This window comes from Dromaius novaehollandiae, chromosome 3 (assembly GCF_036370855.1).
Source record: "Dromaius novaehollandiae isolate bDroNov1 chromosome 3, bDroNov1.hap1, whole genome shotgun sequence".
Lineage (NCBI taxonomy): Eukaryota > Metazoa > Chordata > Aves > Casuariiformes > Dromaiidae > Dromaius > Dromaius novaehollandiae.
The window spans coordinates 18,795,555-18,814,738 of record NC_088100.1 but is presented as its reverse complement, the minus strand read 5'-3'; the positions used below and the strand labels follow the sequence as shown (position 1 = coordinate 18,814,738).

The 19,184-nt window shown below is 39.5% G+C and overlaps 1 protein-coding gene across 3 annotated transcripts in view; it reads left to right on the top strand.

Annotated features, from left to right (window-relative positions):
* Positions 1–19,184, top strand: part of RNF144A (ring finger protein 144A) — a 63,334-nt gene that overhangs the window by 19,450 nt on the left and 24,700 nt on the right. For all 3 annotated transcript variants that reach the window (XM_064508491.1, XM_064508490.1, XM_064508492.1), the window contains one exon: positions 16,469–16,614. In XM_064508491.1, the coding sequence (XP_064364561.1) occupies positions 16,480–16,614 (135 nt within the window). In that variant the 5' untranslated portion in view covers positions 16,469–16,479. The remainder of the gene's footprint in view (positions 1–16,468; positions 16,615–19,184) is intronic.

The window sequence follows — 19,184 nt, the reverse complement described above, 5'->3', positions numbered from 1 at the left end:
CCTGATAGTAAAGAAAGGCTTGAAGTTGGGAATTGGCCTTCTTATAGTAAATAAAAATTTTAGAAAGTAAATTGCATCATCTAATTTTATAACCATCTGTATTCCTTTCTTGTTTGCCTAGTTATTCATATGTGCAGGTTTGAGATTTGTACAAAGTGATCTGGAATGGCTCTAACTAGGTAGGCAGTTTTCAGGGTTTTTTTTTTCCCCCTCGATTCCTAGTTCTGAATGTGAATTATTACTCTTGAACAGCCTAACATCCTGTTGAAATCAATAGCTGTAGGTTGCCTCTTTGAAGTTTTATTTCAATCACTGGGGGTTTCTTTGTTTGGAATTTGGGGATTTTCTATTTGTGTGTGTTGTTTTGTTTTTTATGTTATTAACCTAGCATTGATTTATAGTATGCTCGAACAGAATAAAAAGTTTTGGGGCTGTACCACATGCTAAAAACTAAAAGAGTTATTTCTTTCTTTTGCATTCTGCAGAACTGAAATCTGGCTGGAAGTGTCTGTTTTCTGAACAGATGCTGTGTGTGTGTGTGAAATTGTTTCTCTAAAGAGTTAGTTCCAGGTTGTGTATAACTGGCCATTTTTCTGTTAAGAAGGGATGGGAAGAGTGAATGGACTTGGGGATATGAAGCTTAGGTTTTTTTGCTTGGTTGTTTCTCTCTCCTTGCTCCGTTCAGTGGGTGAGAACTAGCCCTTGCAGCAGTCGGCTGCCTCATGTGAAGGGGTCTTGCCGCTGCATGACAAAGTCAGCTCCTGACCTTTCACAAGCAAGACCTCTACTTGTTCAGTTTCTTTTGACTGGCACATACACAAATTCATTACAGCAATGCTTGAGAAACTTTTATCACGCTTCCTAATGTTGAGGCTTACACTGAGGCTTCATTAATTTTATCTCTATTACCAGTTCTTCATTTTCCTGTTAGTATATTGATCTCATCTGCTTGCCAGGTGAAATCAGTTTAAAAACCCTTTCCATGCTTTTTCTCATCCCAGTATTTTCTGAATCTTCTTCCCATACTCAGTAACCAGAAGTTGAGCTCTTCCTTCCCCTCCACCCCCCTGCAGTTCTAGCCTGTCTTTTGCATGTCTCAATGAAGTTTCATTCTCCTGTGAAATTTGAGGGTTGCGTTGAAAGTCACTTGCAGGATAGGAGCTGCGAGTAGGAATGAAGCTACCAAAGAACTCTGCAACTCAGAGAAAGGACTTGTGAGCTTCAGCCCTGGGCCTTCAGCCTTTGCTACTGACAAAAGGCTAGCTTTCAGCTTTGAGTAACCTGCATATTAACCAGTGATCAGATCTCCTTTTAATGTCTCTATCATAACTTTGAGATGCTGAATCCCATTTATGTGCAGTCAGAAGTCCAGGGATGAGGGGGGAGCGCAGCTGGTGGCAGGGTCTGTCACAATAGCGCATTGAGCTCTGCAAGGGAGCAAGTTTTTCTCAGGGGTTGTAGCATGAACTTCTCCAGGAACTTGGAGCCCTCCCAAACCTCACTGCTTTCTATTCCAAGTGCAACACTCACTTTTCAGCCATGCTTTCTGTAACCAAAATATAAACCAATGTCCCCAGAACACAACACTTTACTCGAAGAGCAGAGAAGGCAGGAGGGGGTACAAACTGTCTGTGACCCAGGATGATTACATTGCCTCAGGCACTACATACCCCTCTGCCTGGGTTTCCAGCCTGCTCCATCCCAGGCTGCTGCTGGAGTTCAGGAACCGTGGCCTGCTGGTCCTTCTAGGGCTGGTCAGAGGGCTTGCGAGCAGGTATCGGCATTGACTCTGTCCCACGACATGGAGATCCAATTCAGTTGCCTTTTCACTGCAGACTCGAATTGGGTCTGGTTTGTCACTTGGCACTTCAAGAGTTGTGCCCCACACCCTCAGTCTGTACTGCCGGCCCACTACTGGGGGAAGAGGGTTGCTATCCAGCAGTCTGAAGTCCAGCTCTCATTCTCTTTTTTCATAGTCAGTTCCTTGCATATTGCACTGTGGATTTTTCTGCTGACTTCTATCATCTTTATCAGACACTTAAAAAAAAAAAATGGTTAGTTTTATTCATTTGCTAAAAGCCACACAGTTAGCACTGCATGGTTGGTTTATGCTTTGTCTTTAAATCCTGTCCTTGGATGTTTCATGGCCTACATGTCCTTCTTGTACTAATATTGTGTCTCCTGTAGACCTTCAGTAGTGGGTTTTTCTATTATTAGTGTTTGGGTTTTGTGTGTTTGGGGGTGGGTTTTTTGTTTGTTTTCTTAATGAAAAGATAGATGACAAATGTGTCTTCCCTCTGAAAGTTTTCTTCCTGTCTAGTTTTACTGTTGACAAAGCATTGCATGCTAAATGCTTGTGAAGCTCTTAACTTCTAGCCAAGGGCTTTTACTATCCTTTGCTGCCTCCCCCTCCTCTTCCCTTCCCCCCCCCCCCCAAAAAAAAAAAAAAAAAAAACAGAGGAAAAAATGATCTAGAGAATGGTTTTAGGCCTGAGACACAGCTTACTCAAGTAACAGGCCATCATTGGGGATGTTAACAGCCATATTTTAAACAATTTCTATTATTGGCCTCCTAGATTGCTAGGTGCAATAAAATCAACCAAGAGAGAGCAATCAGATTGAGTTTGTTACTAGGAATATCTTAAAAACAAACCACAAAGGCTAATTTTAAGCAGTGGGCTGTAATTCATGTCGTTTAGTTTAGAACCTCCAGCGTGATTCCTTTTTAAATGCCGATTCTAATTTTACCTTGGTATGTCAGACCAACGTGGGTGCTCTTTCACTGTCTCTTTAACGTGAAACACTATGGTGGCCATTAAAGTGGGGAAAGCAATGATTACAGAACTTACCAAAAAAGATTCATTTCTTAGTACAGTGCATTTTCTTTAAATAGGGGGATATGTCTTGAGAGCTTTTCTTTTTTAATTATTATTTTTCTTTTCCCCCTTCTCTCTCCTCTTTCTGTTGTGGTACCATGTTACTTGGCTTGGGCCATAATGAACGAGTTCATCTGTGATCTTCCCAGAAGCTGAAGAGAGGGCAGAGTTCTGTGGTTTAAGTTTTGTTTGGTTTGGGAAAGCATGAGTTGAACTTGGAAAGAGTCCTACTATCCAAAATATTCAACAAGTGGCCTCTGGAAAATGTAGAATATCTTTAACTACTATTTTCGAATACAGCCTTTTTAGTAGTAACTTTTTTCCAGTGAAATTCTGCTTTACTAAGGGTGCTTTTTTGATTTATCTTTTAACAATAAAATAACGTGAAGAAGGTGATGTGGTTGCTTCTATTTTTATGCTGCCTACAAGAGGGAAAAAAACTACAGGAGTCAAAACTGCTCAAACAAATACTGTTTCAAAGGTATTTCCTGACCCAAATCAGTGTAGAGTAAATGATTTCCCACTACATTCAACTACTTACACATTTTTTGAGGCAGAGAATTTGGTAGATGTGGTATTAAGTTTAGTTGAAATGTTTAATAACCTTATTCCTGAAAGCTTACTCATTTCTAGCTTTTGGTTTAAAGTGAGAGACATGCAACTCTTCCTTTCACTTGAACACTTAGAGGCCATTGTAGGGTTATTAATTGGCCTAATTTCAATATTGTCATGTCTCAGGAAATAGGGAGGCCAGAGGGAGCGGCTGGTCGGTGCAGCAGTCAGAACACACACAACATTTATCGAATAAGTTCACTGTCTTACATGGCTGCGATCTGTGGCGCCGTGAAGCAATTACAATAGTAACATCAAAGATCACTGATCACAGATCACCATAATAGAAATAATAATAATGAAAAAGTTTGAAATATTGTGAGAATTACCAAAGCGTGATGCAGAGACAGGAAGTGAGCATGCGCCGTTTGGAAAAACGGTGCTGATAGACTTGCTTGACACAGGGTTGCCACAAACATTCTGTTTGAAAAACTGCAATATCTGTGAAGCGCAGTAAAGCAAAGCATGAAAAATGAGGTATGCCTGTATTTCTGTGTTTTTCAAGCTGCTCTTATAAAATCCCCAAATGATGGGCACAGACTTAAACTGCCCAAGGAATGTTTTTTCTCCTTGTCAGGGTAAGTTTCCTCAAATTTCCCTTATTTTGTGCTGCATGTCAGGTCTCTGTGCTGGGAAACTGCTAAGAATAAATCATAAGTACATGTTTTCTATCTCTGGGCCTAGCATGCTCTCTGCCAGGAAACAGATAAGCACCATAACCATAAGAAACTTGCAGCGAGGACTATTTTAGGATTCTTTTGCCTAGAACCACAGGCAGGTAAAACTTTGGGGAGGGAGAAGGTAGGGGCATGTCTTAACCAGAACCTGAAAAGTTCCCATGTTAGCAACATATGAATTATGTGGGTATGTAGAAAGTGAAAGTGAATGACTTTTCTCTTTCTAACCAAACTGCGACATGTAGGACAACATGCATTTTTATTGCAATTCAAATTAATTATGCTAAAATCATGTCAGAATAAGCTTTTCTATTTAAGTTACTTTTGGATCATTTATTCTATACTGAGTTGATGTTTTCCTTCAGCATATACTCTTTCAACATCATTTCTGTTTAGGTAACTCAAAAGCCAAGCCGCTTCCACAATATGAAAAATCTAAAAAAGCAGAAGATCCTCATTGCTCCCTACTGTCCTTACTAAATGAATTAATTAGCAATGAAAGTCATTCTACATTAGCAGTGAAAGTTTTCTACACTCTGTACATGTCTGTCTTCTTGGTCCTTTGGTTTCTGTCTTCTTGCCTTCACTGTTTGCAGATACCTTATGCATCATTTCTGCCACACGCAGCTTGTGTGTTACAGTGCTTCCTGTCTCTGCAGTAAACAAGTACATGCATTATACAGAAAAACTTGTTCGATATGCAAAAAAACACTACTACTCTTCAGTAGCATTATTATGTAGCAGTAATATTACTGTGAAAGATCAGAGCTCTGGTCGATGTTGTGGGGCTAATACATTACACCTTTGGAAAGACAGCAAATACTGTGATTCTCCATCTGCAGAGGGAGAACAGAAGGGAAATATGCACACGGGTAGTTAATGTGCTGCACATTCACCCTCCAGCCTACCTGATGGTAGCCGGCTTATGTGTCCGTCCATGAGGCATAAGTAAACCATGCGAGTTGCTCAAAGTTATGCGGCAAATCTGTGACAAAAGAAATTTTTGGTGTGGAATTCTACAATTTAAAAAAGAAAACGTGATCCAGTGGTTAGAATATTACTTAATCTTAGTGGTCACACTGATCAAAGTCAAGAATTTTCTTTGGATTATCTTTCTTGAAAGAAAGAAACTTGACCAGGACAAATCAGTAAGATAGGAAACTAGACCAAATTAAACATCTGACTGACTATACAATAGCATTTTGATTAGAATCTGTCCCTAGTGGTATCGTCACATGGGAGTGACAGTTTTCTGTATAATTCTGTTGTCCGGGCATATACTGGTTGAATGCCCCATCAGGACATGATTTGGAGAAATGTAGTTAGAACATACAATGCTGTAACACGTAGAAGGAAACCTGGAAACAAATAACATTTTGTTCAGCAAGCTAATGTGGCTGAGATACCGAAAGAGACCACAATGTAATTAAAACTGTTATCACAGTACTTAGAAAGGCAAAATGCCTTCTTGAGAGAAAAGGAAAATTCGTCCCAAGTCAGTTCCCTGGCAGGACAATCTGACCTTTCCTCTTTGGTTGTAGGATGCCTTGACTAAGTTAATGGTAAAGCTTAAGAAGATGTGGTGGGAAGAGGGCAGTATTTTTCAAGCAGGAGGAAAATTAGGGAAGCAACAGTATGTATAGGGAAGGAGATGACAAAAGATAGCTTTTAGGATGATAGAGACAAATGAGCAATAGGAGCTGAACAGCATAGGGAGAGAGGGACCTGTATGTCTGAATCCTGAGTTGTCAAATTTGTCAGGTCAGAAGTTTGTTGTAAAATGTGTGCTGATAGGTGTAAGAAGGAATGGTCTTGAGACTTATTTCTATCATGAGAAGTATCAGATGATATGAAGGACTGATAATTTGGTGAGAGAGATGCATAAAATCAAAAATGGATAATAGATAACAGAAGGAGGAAAAGATTTGAGATTTTGGCACTGTACGGAGAGAAACTGAGCAGCTAGTGCTGTTGATTATGCTAGATACCATTGGCAGGATGTGCAGAGCAGACTGTATCAGGGTTTCATCGGTGCTTAAGAAGAAAATATTTTTTTCTTATTGCTCTTTAATGCAGTCTTGCACAGTGCAGGACTAAATTTCATTAGGTTTATTGTCAGGATTTCTCCTGAAGGATGATGGTGTGTGTGTGCATGCATGCACGCATGTGCTTCCCACCTCCTTTAACTGAGATAACTAAGGCCCCTGAAGACCTTCAAAATCACTTGCCTTCTGTTGACTGCGTAGGTACCCTACATGATTATCTCTTGGAAAAGCTGCTTCATCAGGTGCCAACAATAAAGTGACTATTTCAGGGAGACAGAATCCCATGCTAGGTCTCTCCTTATGCTTAGTCCAGTGTGTCATACTGACCTGGTGAGAGAATTTATATTCCATAACATTCAGTTTAAATCTACTGAACTTTCCCATCCACTGAAGACTAGAAGGGCAGTTCTGGGTCTTATATGACGGACAATGTGATACGGTATTATAGAGGCCATTAGTTCTGTAGACAAGCAGCAGAACTATATGTTCAGAGCAATTCAGCATCCCATGCATTTAGATTAATTATACATTTAGGGTTTTTTTGTTTGCTAGATAGCTTTAAGTAATCGGTGCACAGAACACTTCTATGAAGTTTCCTTCTTTCTATGAAGATCTTCTCCTGTACTTTGGCAATGTTTTCTTGCTAGTCCTATTGATTATGCATGCTGTGTTCATTCTTCTCCCTCTTAATATTGCCAGTGGAGGTGACCTCTTCAGAACAAGGAAAAAATCACGCTGTAATTTCTGAAGGGCAAAGCTGTGGCGTGGAGCTGAGAACTCACTGTGTAAACTGTAAGCTGTGATAAATGCTGTCTTTCATAAATATCTGCCTGGAATTCGGTTGTTGTTATTATTGAGCCACAGGAACAAAGTTAGCTGTGGGTAAGCTAACACAGTTTCTTCCCACTGTGATGAATGCTGTTTTCAGCTACAGAAATATCTTCAAGGTACAGTTGTAGAGTACGAAGGGATGGTACTTGTATATGTGTTGTCTTATAGCTAGGATGTGAACTGTTGTCACAGTGTGAGCTTTGTTGGTATTAAGCAAGTGAGATAATTAGAGGATTTGGGGGTTTTGTTTGTGTTTTTTCTTCATTCTTAAGCACTCTGTTCCTTCATCCGAGACTTCTAAAGTGTTATGCAAATACAGCACTGAGTATTTCACCATAACACTGAGCACACATGCTGCCACACAGTTACAAGGTAAAAGACTATTTTGATCTCTTTTTAACTGTGGGAACAGAGAGAATTGCTCAGCTGGTTTCTTCAGGCATCACAGAGTTGGAACCAGGAGAGTCATGGGACTCCACTCCCATTGCTCATCTTTCTACTTTTTGAACAGTTTGACACAGCTTTAAATATGGTTTATAGCTTTAAGCTTCCAAGGCTTTTATCTTCCCTCCCTTCCCCCCTCCAACAGAGGGAAAACCCACAGAGCTCAGGCTTGGTGTTGTTTAGGCTTTGTGTAAACATAGCTGTTACTGCTCTGAGAGAGCCAACTGTCAAGAAGAAAATCCATGTGGTGTGTTAATGTTTCAAACTGCTCCTTACTGATTTATTGTTGTTGTGCAGGCTGCTCAAAGGGCACACTAATTCATCAGTTCCTTGTAAGCAGGGAGGAGGGAAAGGAGGAAGTGAGAACAGGGTAGCGATGGGGAAGAGAAAAATCAAAACCTAGAAAAATGGTAGGGGGGATGGAAGAAAAGAGAAGCAGTTGGTTTTGAGTGGGTCACTTACTAGTTTCTGGAAAATAATAATAAAATAAGATGTTACCCTAAAGCATAGTGAAAGTGTCTGTATCCTTATTACTCTTGCCATCTCAAACTAGAAAGCAATGAGTAACTTCTCCCTGCCAGTTGGCATGTGGAGTTTGTTGCAGTTGAGTTTCATGTTTATGTGACAATTATCTTCAGTTAAGACCAGTCTTTTTTAGGTTGGCTTCACCTTACCTCATCTTCCGACCTCTTACAGGTGTTGAAGTCCAATCAAGCCACCTTAGGCTCCTTTTCTTGTGAGGGTGTTAGGACCAGCAAGAGGGTGGGAATCAATCTCAGATTTAAGATATTTTAAATGCAGTGTCCACATGAAGGTAAATGCTGGGTCACTAGTCAGCAGTAGAGCTCCTGTCAGTACAGCCTGCTGAACTTCAAGAACAAGCCAGCACACCTAGAGCCCATGACTGTAACGGGAACGTAGAGATCTAGAAAACACATGAATATCTGGAGCAGGATTTACAACTGCAAGTTGTATTAAAAAATTACTATGCCTTTCCTGCCATAGCACTGAGTACACTGAGGTCCTAGTCTATGACAGACATTGTTAGGTACTACCTAAATATACGCTATATATCTGCTAGTTACTTCCAGGCATTTGGAAGCTGGCTTTTGAAGTTCATCATGAGCTGCCATTATTTAGCCAGTAAACTCTAGCTGCATAGCTATTGGTACCCATGGTTTTGAGCATGAATTGTTTTAAGAAGGATGGTGACTACAAGTTGCAGAAAATCCTGTAAATATGAAAGCTTAGTAACGTATCTCCTTTCTGTTAGTAGAATCAAAATCTGAAAACGTTCAGTTTTCAGGAAAATGAGTTTGACTGTTTTTGATTTTGTCTTTTAGATATGCAAAAAAGTGAAGTCAACAGGATGTTTCTTTTTCACTCTGTCTCCTGGCTGCTGCCAGCACTTTCTTAGGCATCTGCTGAAATGCATATTCATGCAATAATTCCTTTCAGGAATGATTACATCATTTTTGTTGTATTCAGTGGTCAGTGGAAAAAGATTCAGTTTTGTTCTGAACTCTTGTTCCTTTTGCTGATGACGCCGATGCTGTTAAATTGTTTTAATCTCTATGCTTGATCTCAGAGGTCTGTTTGTCTCACAAACTGCTATCTCAATGTCGTATTTCTGGTTTGTTGAAATCTGTGGAGAAGAACAATAGTGTGTGCTGTGTCAGTCTTGGTAGGTGGAAAATCTTACATCCTAGATTCTGGATGCACTTTACTTTCTTCTCCCTGAAATATTTACAGAGCTTAAACACTTCAACACTTAATGATTTAACCGTTGTTCTTCCACACTTTGATGTGGGCTTAGTGGTTGCCACAGTAATTCATAGACTGTGACTTGGTCTTGGTCCTAGTATTCAAAAGTAGTCGTTCATTGCATTAAACTGGATTTGGAAATTGGCTGGAATTAATGAAAGTTTTTAATGTGGGTCTGAGGAGTTCATGACTCTCCAGGCAAACGGATGAGATGGGCAGTCTCATTCTGTCCATTCTGAAATGTTTGTCTTGCATCCACATTGGTTTCGGATCCAGGCAACAAATACCTCTGCTACAGCATCTAGGCTTTTCTCCAGCATGAAGAGGAAAATTTTCCTACTTGGAGGTGGAAGAAGATTCTTTTAAAGCACAGAACATCTTGGCTTAATGGTTTCAAATGGTCCTGAGGCCTTCTTGCTCTGGTTGCTGAGACAGTGTCCTGAGGTGAAGTGAGGGCCTGGAGCCCCAGTGCTGGGCAATGGGATGGTGCAGGGAGTCCCAAGCTCTTGCCCAAGGTGCTCTGCTGCTCTGGTTCCTACAATCTCTTGGATAGCGAACATCAACTTGATATAAACTCTGAGCAACATTCCTTATTACTACTGCTTCTCTCCTTTTCTTTGTCATTGTGTAGTAGAGCTCTTTGGGATGTTGTATGTTGGGGACATAATGTAGTGGAGTTCTACTTCAGTTATTACTGTGCTCTGTATCACAAAATGCACTTCTGGGAACAAATGAGGAGAAATGCTCTCTTCGTCTACTTTCTCCTCATTTCTTCTTTGTCTTTCCTATGGTTTTTTGCTGTCTCAGCCCTCTTTTTCTTTTTATCAAAATATATATATTTTCCCCACATCTTTTTCCAGCCCCTTACCTTCTGCCTGACCACAGCTTATTTTCACCACTGCCTACGGTGTTCTGAGTACCGTGTTCTGAGTACTGTGTTCTGTGCCTACAGCCGCACCATGTTTATTGCAGGCTGCCGCAGTTTAGCAGTGCTTTAAGAAGCCATACCAGCACCAGAACTGCTTAACAACACAGGAAGATGCAAAACCATAAAAGTATATGGCCCTGTCACACTACGTGGAGGCTGTATTTTGCAGAACAGATGATAGGATCTTGCACTGTGAGATAACTTCGGCATCCCAGCTTGCAAGCGGCTGTCTTTTGGACAGATGAGGTTCTAACATGTCTGTTTTTAGTATCCTTTAGAAATTGGAACTTTAAGAATTTGTATTTTTGTAGTGGGTTTGTGTGTGGGGGGAGGGGGGAGGAGTGTCTCCATAGTATCTTTTGCCCTCCATCCGCCCATTCATTTGATAGGCAACATTTTCATATATATCCACAGATCTAGAAGTTGACTATTACCTTTCTAATATTTCAGATCTGATGACAGAAGCCAGCTTTACCGGTTGGGATTGTTGAGGATTCAAATAATGAGAAATACCTGATGGACTTTAACAGTTGATTTTTGGATCAGATTTATGAGGAAGCCTTAAAAAACGGATTGGCATTTGCAGGATTTAAGAACCCAAGGAAATGTAGGCTAGTCATCCTTAAACATACAAATACAATCCAGTATTTTGTGCATTAGTTTGCCTGACGTCTAACAGAGAATTATACTATTTTACCTTCCAAACAGTTCTTTGAAGATGAAGATACTGAGACAGAAAGCTAACTCAGTGATAGGAACCATTAAGTAACCGAGATTGATAAGTGAGAGTTACTAAGTCTGCCTATCAAAGTTTATAAGCATAAAATCTACTTAGTGGATGAATTTATTCATTTTTTTATTTTATATAGGGGCTTTTAAATGACCTTATCGGAAAGCCCATGGTACAATGACAAAATGGAAACTAGTAACATTAGCAAAAAGTACTTACTGATTAGACTGCATGTTGTCATGCAGACTACTTCTTTATTTCCCTAGCTATATAATGCTACTGCGAATCCCTGGAAAAGCCTAGGAACTGAGCAAATGGCATCAAGCTCAAACTCTGCTAGAGGGAAGCAAATCTGAGTTGCAGGAGCCTCACTGAAAACCCTCAGCCACAAACTTGAATCATATAAACTAGTCTCCTGCTAACTCGGAGATCTTGAAGATAGCTGTCAAGTCACATGCGCCATGAGCTGCAGCTGTGGCTATATAGGAAGGCTCAGAATTGTTTAGGTTACTGTGGGTCAAAATTATTGACTTTATAGATCTGGCAGCCAGTGCCAGTTGCAGAATGCAATGTAGTATCCTTTGTGCAGATGAATCCACTGTGCAAATGAGCATTTTTTCCCCTCTCATAAGCAAAATATTTGGAGAAACTGTAGGAATAGCTTTCTATAGTAAGTGCGTTTGATTTCTTTTTGGAAGAGGTGTAGCCTGGGTTATTTTAACTAGAACTACTTTGACAAAGAGGGACAATAGGAATGAGAACCAATTTTTAAATACCATGTGAATAGGTTTCCTTTGATTACCTTCCTTTGATTTCTGTAAGAGCTGCTTTCCACAGTATGTCAGTAAATGTAGTCTTAGATTAAGAAAACTCCTTAAAGCAGGTGACTTGAGCTGTACGTGATTAACTAGCCATCTTGGAGGAAAGGGCTCTGAAGCCCGTGTTCAGTGCCTACTTTGAGAAGTTAAACCCATTTCTGTTGTAAAGCTAAAAATTAAGTTCTGCCGCAAGCTCTGTTATGAGATTTGCTTAGTGAAACTGGCCCATCAGTGAAAGCACACTGTGTATGACAACTTCATTCAGCTATATTTTCTAGTCACTTTTTTCTCACCCAGCTAGTCATATGTCAATGCAGTGTTAACTTGATGTAGTTGCAGTTTGACTCTGCAGTGCCATAGTTGCAATAAAAATTCATACCCTTTTATAATTTCTTGATGGACTTGCATGGAACAGAAAGTCACATTACTGTTTTCACCTCATACTCTTCTTCAACTGTCAGAAGCCTGGAAGGAAAGAAGGGATGGTTCTGTCCTTGATTCATCAAGGACCAGTCTGCCATTTGTCCTCACCTAACAACATAGTCTGTGAACATAGGCCGAAACCTAGGTGGGTTACAATCCAGCATTCCAGTTTATATTCATTTTAAATCTTTTAAGTTTTTAATTGTTGTACAGAAATAATGAAAGGCTCCTTTCCCTTCTATGTCCATCTTATATAATGCATAACAGTTATGTTTTAAATACATTAACATGTTGTTCCAGCAACAAAACTTCAGTCACCTTCATCTCTTTATGCAGTGGTTTCTTTTTAATGTGCACATGGTGCATTTGCAGAATTAAACTGTCAGCCTGCTGATTATGTATGAAAAGATAGTGCTGAATAAACTATTACATAAGCTATTTCCTGTGATTCCTGTTCCCAGCTTTTGTTGGGATGTTGTTCTAGAAATTATGCTGTATTGTCATATTCTACAAATTCAGTATTAACAGATGTGGACTACATTCTGCAAAATTATGTACGTAAGGTTGACCTTGATGGTAGTAAAGTTCCAAGTCTGAACTTAAGGCTGACTTCTATTTTGGTTTGCCACATCTTATAATGGTCGCTGTTACAGTTAGCATCAGGGCCTGCAGATCATTGATTATATGTACTGAGTTTGATAATCTACACTAAATCTAAATAAATATATACTGGGGTAAAATATGTTCAGTTAGGTGGATTGCTGGGTAGGAGCTTAACCTTTAGCGTTTGAAATACATTTGTGTCATTATGTTGATAACCCAGACTATAGTTGTATTCCATTACTACCTGTATTTCCTGGGGCCTTGTAGCAGTCAACCAGTTCATGAGACACAACTTTCTACAGGCTAGTGCTGTAACTGGTATTCTCTGCACAGAGGTACCTCAGTGTGTGGTTTTTCAGTTTTTTGTTTGTTTGTTTTGTTTTGTTTTCCTCCAGATCTCCTTTTGGTTGCCTCCTCTCTTTCTTTTTGCTGTTGCATTACTTTCTAAGTAAAGCTTGCCATATCACTAGAAAACATCAAAATACAGTTTGAAATCATAAGAGACAATAGTTATGGAACATTTAGGGGAATTAATCTGAAAGCTCCAAATTTGACTGAAAGTGTTTTCTTCTCTTCTTTTGGGAGTGTGTTTTTTCTTAATTTTTCTTATGCATCATAATGTAAACACAAACTTATTTAGTTACGACAGTGTGCCGGATGGTCACGAAGCAAGATTCAGTCTGTGCTCTGAGAAGTTGAATGTCCTATATTCCTTTCCAGGAATATGTAACAGACACATTCACGCCACTGGGAAGTGGTAGATGTTCTGTGACATTTTCCTGCAGGCTAGTTGACAGATCTCTGCACCCTTCCTTTAATGCCATCAGTGGCAAGAGATATTTCTTTCTTTTGCTAGTGAATGTAATATTTCATTACTAAAAGCAAAGATAATTTTAAATTAGATTTAGCAAGTACTTCAGGTTGTAATAAATGTGTGTATATATAAGACTTCAATAGGCCAAAATGAAAGATGTAAAATGAGGCAATGTTGTCTTCTGCTGTTTGTACTCCATTTCAAATAGTGACATAATAATAATATGGCAATGTGGGTCTTGTTTTCTATGATAGCAAGTGATAAGTTCTTGTTAGAGGCTTAGGAAGCAACTAAGTATTTATTTATTTATATATTTTAATGTTCCCCTACGAATGCAGGCAGGTAATCGTCGTCTGCAGCATATGCTGCAGTGTCAGCAGAAGGCAAGTTTGGCAAGAAGGGTAAGCAGAAAGAGGCAGTGCTGCCTGCTGCCATTTGAACCTGGAAGTCTGCTTTTGCTTTCTGTTGTCATCACTGCTGAGTTGGAGCCACTGACTACGTACTGACTGCGACTGGGCAGGCAGTTTCTGCTGGCCTTCGGGATGCTAGTTCGAAAGAAACTAAACTTTGCTGAAAGGAGAAGACAAAGGAAGGGAAATGTTTGCAAATGAGATGTTTTTGCAGTATAGTTGTGCTGCAAAAGAGGAACTACCATGGCAAGACCAGTAGGCCTCTGTTCTAGAGAACAGCAAGCAAGTATAAGAATTGGAGCTGAAAGATTAAATTTTACCCCATATTATCACTTATTAACAAACACTGAATAAGTGTGTGTTTGGGCTTTTTGTCTGGAGTATGTTGTATTGATGTGTTGCATTTGACAAGGTTTTAGTCCGAACTGAGTGAGATTTTACATCGTCATCATAAAACTTATACTAGCCTGTTGACCTGATTGATGCCTGCAAGTATATCCTTAATTTAAATTTATCCCTCTTCATTGTTCATCTCCTAGTTTCATCTGCTTGTGGCTATAAGCAGCAGATTATAACGTGCAATAAACTGGGCAGGACAAGCAAAGGACATTCAGACTAATAGAAACAGAGTTAGTTTTGGATTTTGTGGTCATTGCTTCTCAAATACTTTATGTCATTTTGTAAATGTCAGATAAATTTGAGTTTGCAAGGAGAGACTTGTTTTAGCTGATTTTTGTGTTAAAGGATAAAGCAGTGGCAATTTAGAGTAAGGTGGTCTAATATCCTTAATCTTGGGTTTTAATTCACATCACAATGTCAGATTTTCATATTAAAGTCTCAGAAAAGACTGCTCAACACATCTCATATCATGACTGGGAGACATTATTCACATGTAGTTGCTCAGGTCTATTTCCTATGTTTCCTTTGAAAGAGTGTTGAATTAGTGTGGGGGTTTTCAGTGGAGGCGACCCAGAACATCACTGGAAGTAAGATTTAGTCTTTCCCCTCTCTCTTTTCTCCTGGATGGCTGCACTACAAATAAATATGATTAAGCGTTGCTTTTTTGGTGTCTTGCATGTACCTTTTAAAGAGCGTTTTCTAAGAGGTTAGACTGAATGGAGAGCTCACCTAAAATCTTCACTTTGTTTCAGAGAGTTTATAGAGACCTTGGTGGAGTCATGTGCACAGTGAATTGAGTATCAAAGACCTGGACTTCACAGACATTTCTTTGAACTCTCCATGTGATTTGTTTGGGGCAAAAAGCCATCTTTTCCTTGAATGTCTGCCTAAGCGTAGTCTGAAAGGCATATAAGTCATGATATTTGTTGCAGTTCTGGAGGTCTTAGGAAGTTCACAAATAGATCTAAGCAAAATAAGTTCTGTAAGTGCAAATAAAAAGATTGTTACCACAGTTGGTGTAGTCACTGCCTTTATGGGGAAGACAGGGAACCAGCATATCTTGGTAAGGAAAGAGTGGTGAGATGATGTAGACCCTTCAGCAGTCTTTGGATGTGGATCTCCCACTTTCAAAAGGTTGATGTCATTGTGGCAAAATGATACTAATATGGCATTAAGACTGGATATACTACAGAAATTACCCTAGATGTGTTTGATTGTATATGTGTGTATGTGTGTAGCTTGTAAAGTAGTTTTCCTCTTTGTGGCAGTACAGTTATTCTGTGCTGGGTGGTCATTTGGCAACTCTCCATCTGGCCCCTGAGCCCTTATGTCTAGTGTATGACATGGTCCTATCTTATTGCTGTCTTGAAGGTAATACGTAGGTGTTATATCATCTGGTATTAAATAAAGCACACACTTGTGTTTGTATTTGCCTCAGTAGTTTGTTGCTGCAACGAAGCTGCGCTGTCTGCATATAGCAAGGGTTGGGAGAAAATTGCAGGCTGGGAAATTCTGAGGATACTCATATTCATCATTCTTTCTAAAATTAACTTAGCAAACTGATCAATCTGCCATGCTCATAGGAACAGAAATATCTGGCTGCATTGGCCAGTTGCAGTATTATCATGCTGGAGAAAGAGCATAACAGATGCTTGATTCATGAAGGATACTCTGTAAATCTGACCTGGGTGGCAGGAGGGGACTTTAAGCAATATACTTTAAGGAATGGGTAATGAATGTGGGTGAAAGAGAGGTAATAACTAGTGGGGAAAATGGCAGAAGTTAGGAGTGAGATATTTAGTGTGTAATGTTAAACAAAGACTGTGACCTAAGAATGTTTCCTGCTTGGTCTCTTGATATTTTATCAGTGTATTACATCCTTTTCCTCCTGCTTTCGTCTTTCTATGTGCATATGCTATCAGGCAGGGATGCGTAGCCTATTGCATGTGCCGATAACTGTCAGATTAGCCATCACCAATCATATTTATTTCCAAATAGCTAGCAGGCAGCAGCAAACAATGAGGTTTGCAGTACACAAAAATATACGGCGTATCAACATAAGGAGGTGATGGAGTAATAATCTGTTTATTTCAGACTGCTCTGCAATGACTCCAGCAAGATACAGGCCTACCTGGGACTTGGTACTTGACCCATTAGTGTCCTGCAAGCTCTGCCTTGGCGAATATCCTGTGGAGCAGATGACAACAATAGCACAATGCCAATGCATCTTCTGTACCCTGGTGAGTTTGTTTTTTAACAGACATAATTTTTGACGTTAAAATTGGGCATTGCTTTTATGCATTTTTCTGTTGAGGGGGTTTCACCCTCAAGTGTTGATGCTATAGTTCTTATGCCATCAGGACTCCTGTAATAATTGCTTAAGTGCTCTCCTCACCCACACACTATCAGTAAAACTTGACTCTTACATCCCAGCACAAGAAGTGAGAGTGAAATAGAGGCCCCGTTGGCCCAGAGAAGGGTTTACCTGCAACATCAGGCACCAGAGAAAGGTTTGTTGTAGCACCCTGTCTCTGATAGCCAGGAGCTGAGTGCTGTCCTGTGTCGTCTTTGGGAGCTGAAAGTGTTTCCCTCTTCCCTCTCTTAGTATGCAAGAATCTGTATGATTTTCACTTTATCTGTAACAAAGGAGAGAGAGAGCTGGAGATGGCATGGAAAATGCATTTTTTTGTGTGCGCTTGTTTTCTTCTCTTAATTTGCTTATCTTTGAACTGGAAATGAATGCTGTTGCTGGGTACCTGACACAAATACTAGCAAATAAACTTACCTGTTTTGCTGTAAAGAGAGAAAAAAAAATGAGGCTTACTCACGTATTTAAGAAGTATACTGCTGTGTACAGTTACCTGTAGCAAAGTTATTCCCACTTGATTTTTCTTTTTATCTGTCTGGTTTAGATTTGCGGGGGTTTTGTTTACTTTTTTATTTTAGCATCAAGTCTCTTTGGAACAGAGCCATGCATTCACTTTTAACTAGAAAAGCATCTCATACATTATGGGTTCTGATTTCATCATGTAATAATTACAATGACATAAAAAGTCTTTACTGTCATATTGCACAAATACATGCTTAGAATAAGTAAAAGAGAATCTTTACAGTTTAGTACAAAACACTGAGTTTGAACATAAGTGTTAAGTAGTGAGGATCAACCTCATAATACAATATAGGAATTGTTAATCTTTTCTAAGCTTCCATGATAGTGATTTGGTTTTGGCAGTTTATAAGCAGAGAAACGGAAGTATTAGTAGTTTTCCAGCCCTGAAGGCTGTGTTGGAATGATGATGTTAGACCCTTTAATTTTGCAATGGCTGCAGGTACACAGAAAGAAATCAGAACACAGAAATCCTTGTAAGGATTCCTCAGCAGTGCAAAAATTGCACTAATGCCAGCAAGAATGTAATTCTAGGATGTGTTGTGCTCAAAGATTTTAACACCATATCATGTACTCTTGAGAAATTATACATAATGTGCAGACACAATCATGTGATTGACTTGAAAATCCTTTCTGATGGATCTTCCTGCTTCCCCGGCAGTGTTCAGGAGCAAGGATTTTAAGTGGTCTTATCTATTTTTTTTCCCCCTTAGAAATGTTACCCGATTTTCATAATTTTTTTTGATGATATGTATTGACAAGATACCGAACAGACAGCTCCTTTTTGTTACTTACTGAAAACAACAAAAAGAGAAGCAATGCAAACAGCTTGGCTCCCAATGCATGTAATATTCTAAAAAGCTTAAGTTGTCACAACTTTATTAACATTGATATTGCATGAGGAAAGAGGAGGTGGGCATGCATGCAAGTAAACAGAAATGGCCCGTTACAAACACTGTGTCTGTCCAGTTACAAAATAAGTATTGCTTCCTTGCACACATTGAAAGGAGTATTTGCTCAAGCATGGAAAAGTATATGAAATAATAGGCTTCATGGAAAAACAGAATCGCAGGCTTTATGAAAACTGCTCTCCACTACACAATGGATAGTTCTGGTATTTACAGCTGAGCTTTGCATGTCTTTTCCTGTTACCTTGGATGGAGAGAATATTTTAATTTTGTTTCTCAGTAACATCCAAGTGGTTGCAGAAAGACTGCATTACCAAATATGTCTCTTCCTCCCCACTTCATTCCTTCTCACATTTGCTGCCCTCACTGATCTTGCTTTTCTTTCTGGTGGAATATTGCTACTTACTGCCCTTATGATTTCTCAGAAGTTGAAAGCCTTGATAGCCTGTTCTTAGGACCTGGTATAAGTAAACTTACTGTGGTGGCATTGGCCTGTTGTGTCTGGCTGTTTTCAACTGGAATCATCAGTCCGATTTTACCACCCATACTCGTTTGTCTTGAATAGTTCATTCTGCTTTATCCTCAAAAAAAAACCAACAAATACTGCCTAGCTAGAGATTTGTATGAGCTTCACTCCAGTGAAGTCTGAGCGCACTGAAAAAATGTATTTACCCTAATGCTGTCCTGCGAAACAACAGGGAAAATACTACTCTCGCTTTCACTGATGGGGGAAGAAATAAGAATTCATCACAGTAATCCCAAAGGGCAGACTACAAATCTGTGGTAAACCATCTATTCAGCATGACTGAAACACAAGGCCTCCACCTCTAACTTGCGGACAGCCTTACAATTTAATAAATTGCATAAGAAAATACTCCAAAATGGGTCAGGCCAAAGACTCTGTAGGCCATTGGCAATGATTGAGGAAGAGTGCATTGATTCTCTTACTGGTATTATTTCTTAGCTTCTGGAAGTCATCACTGCAATCCTCAATATTTGGCTATGTTTTGGAAAC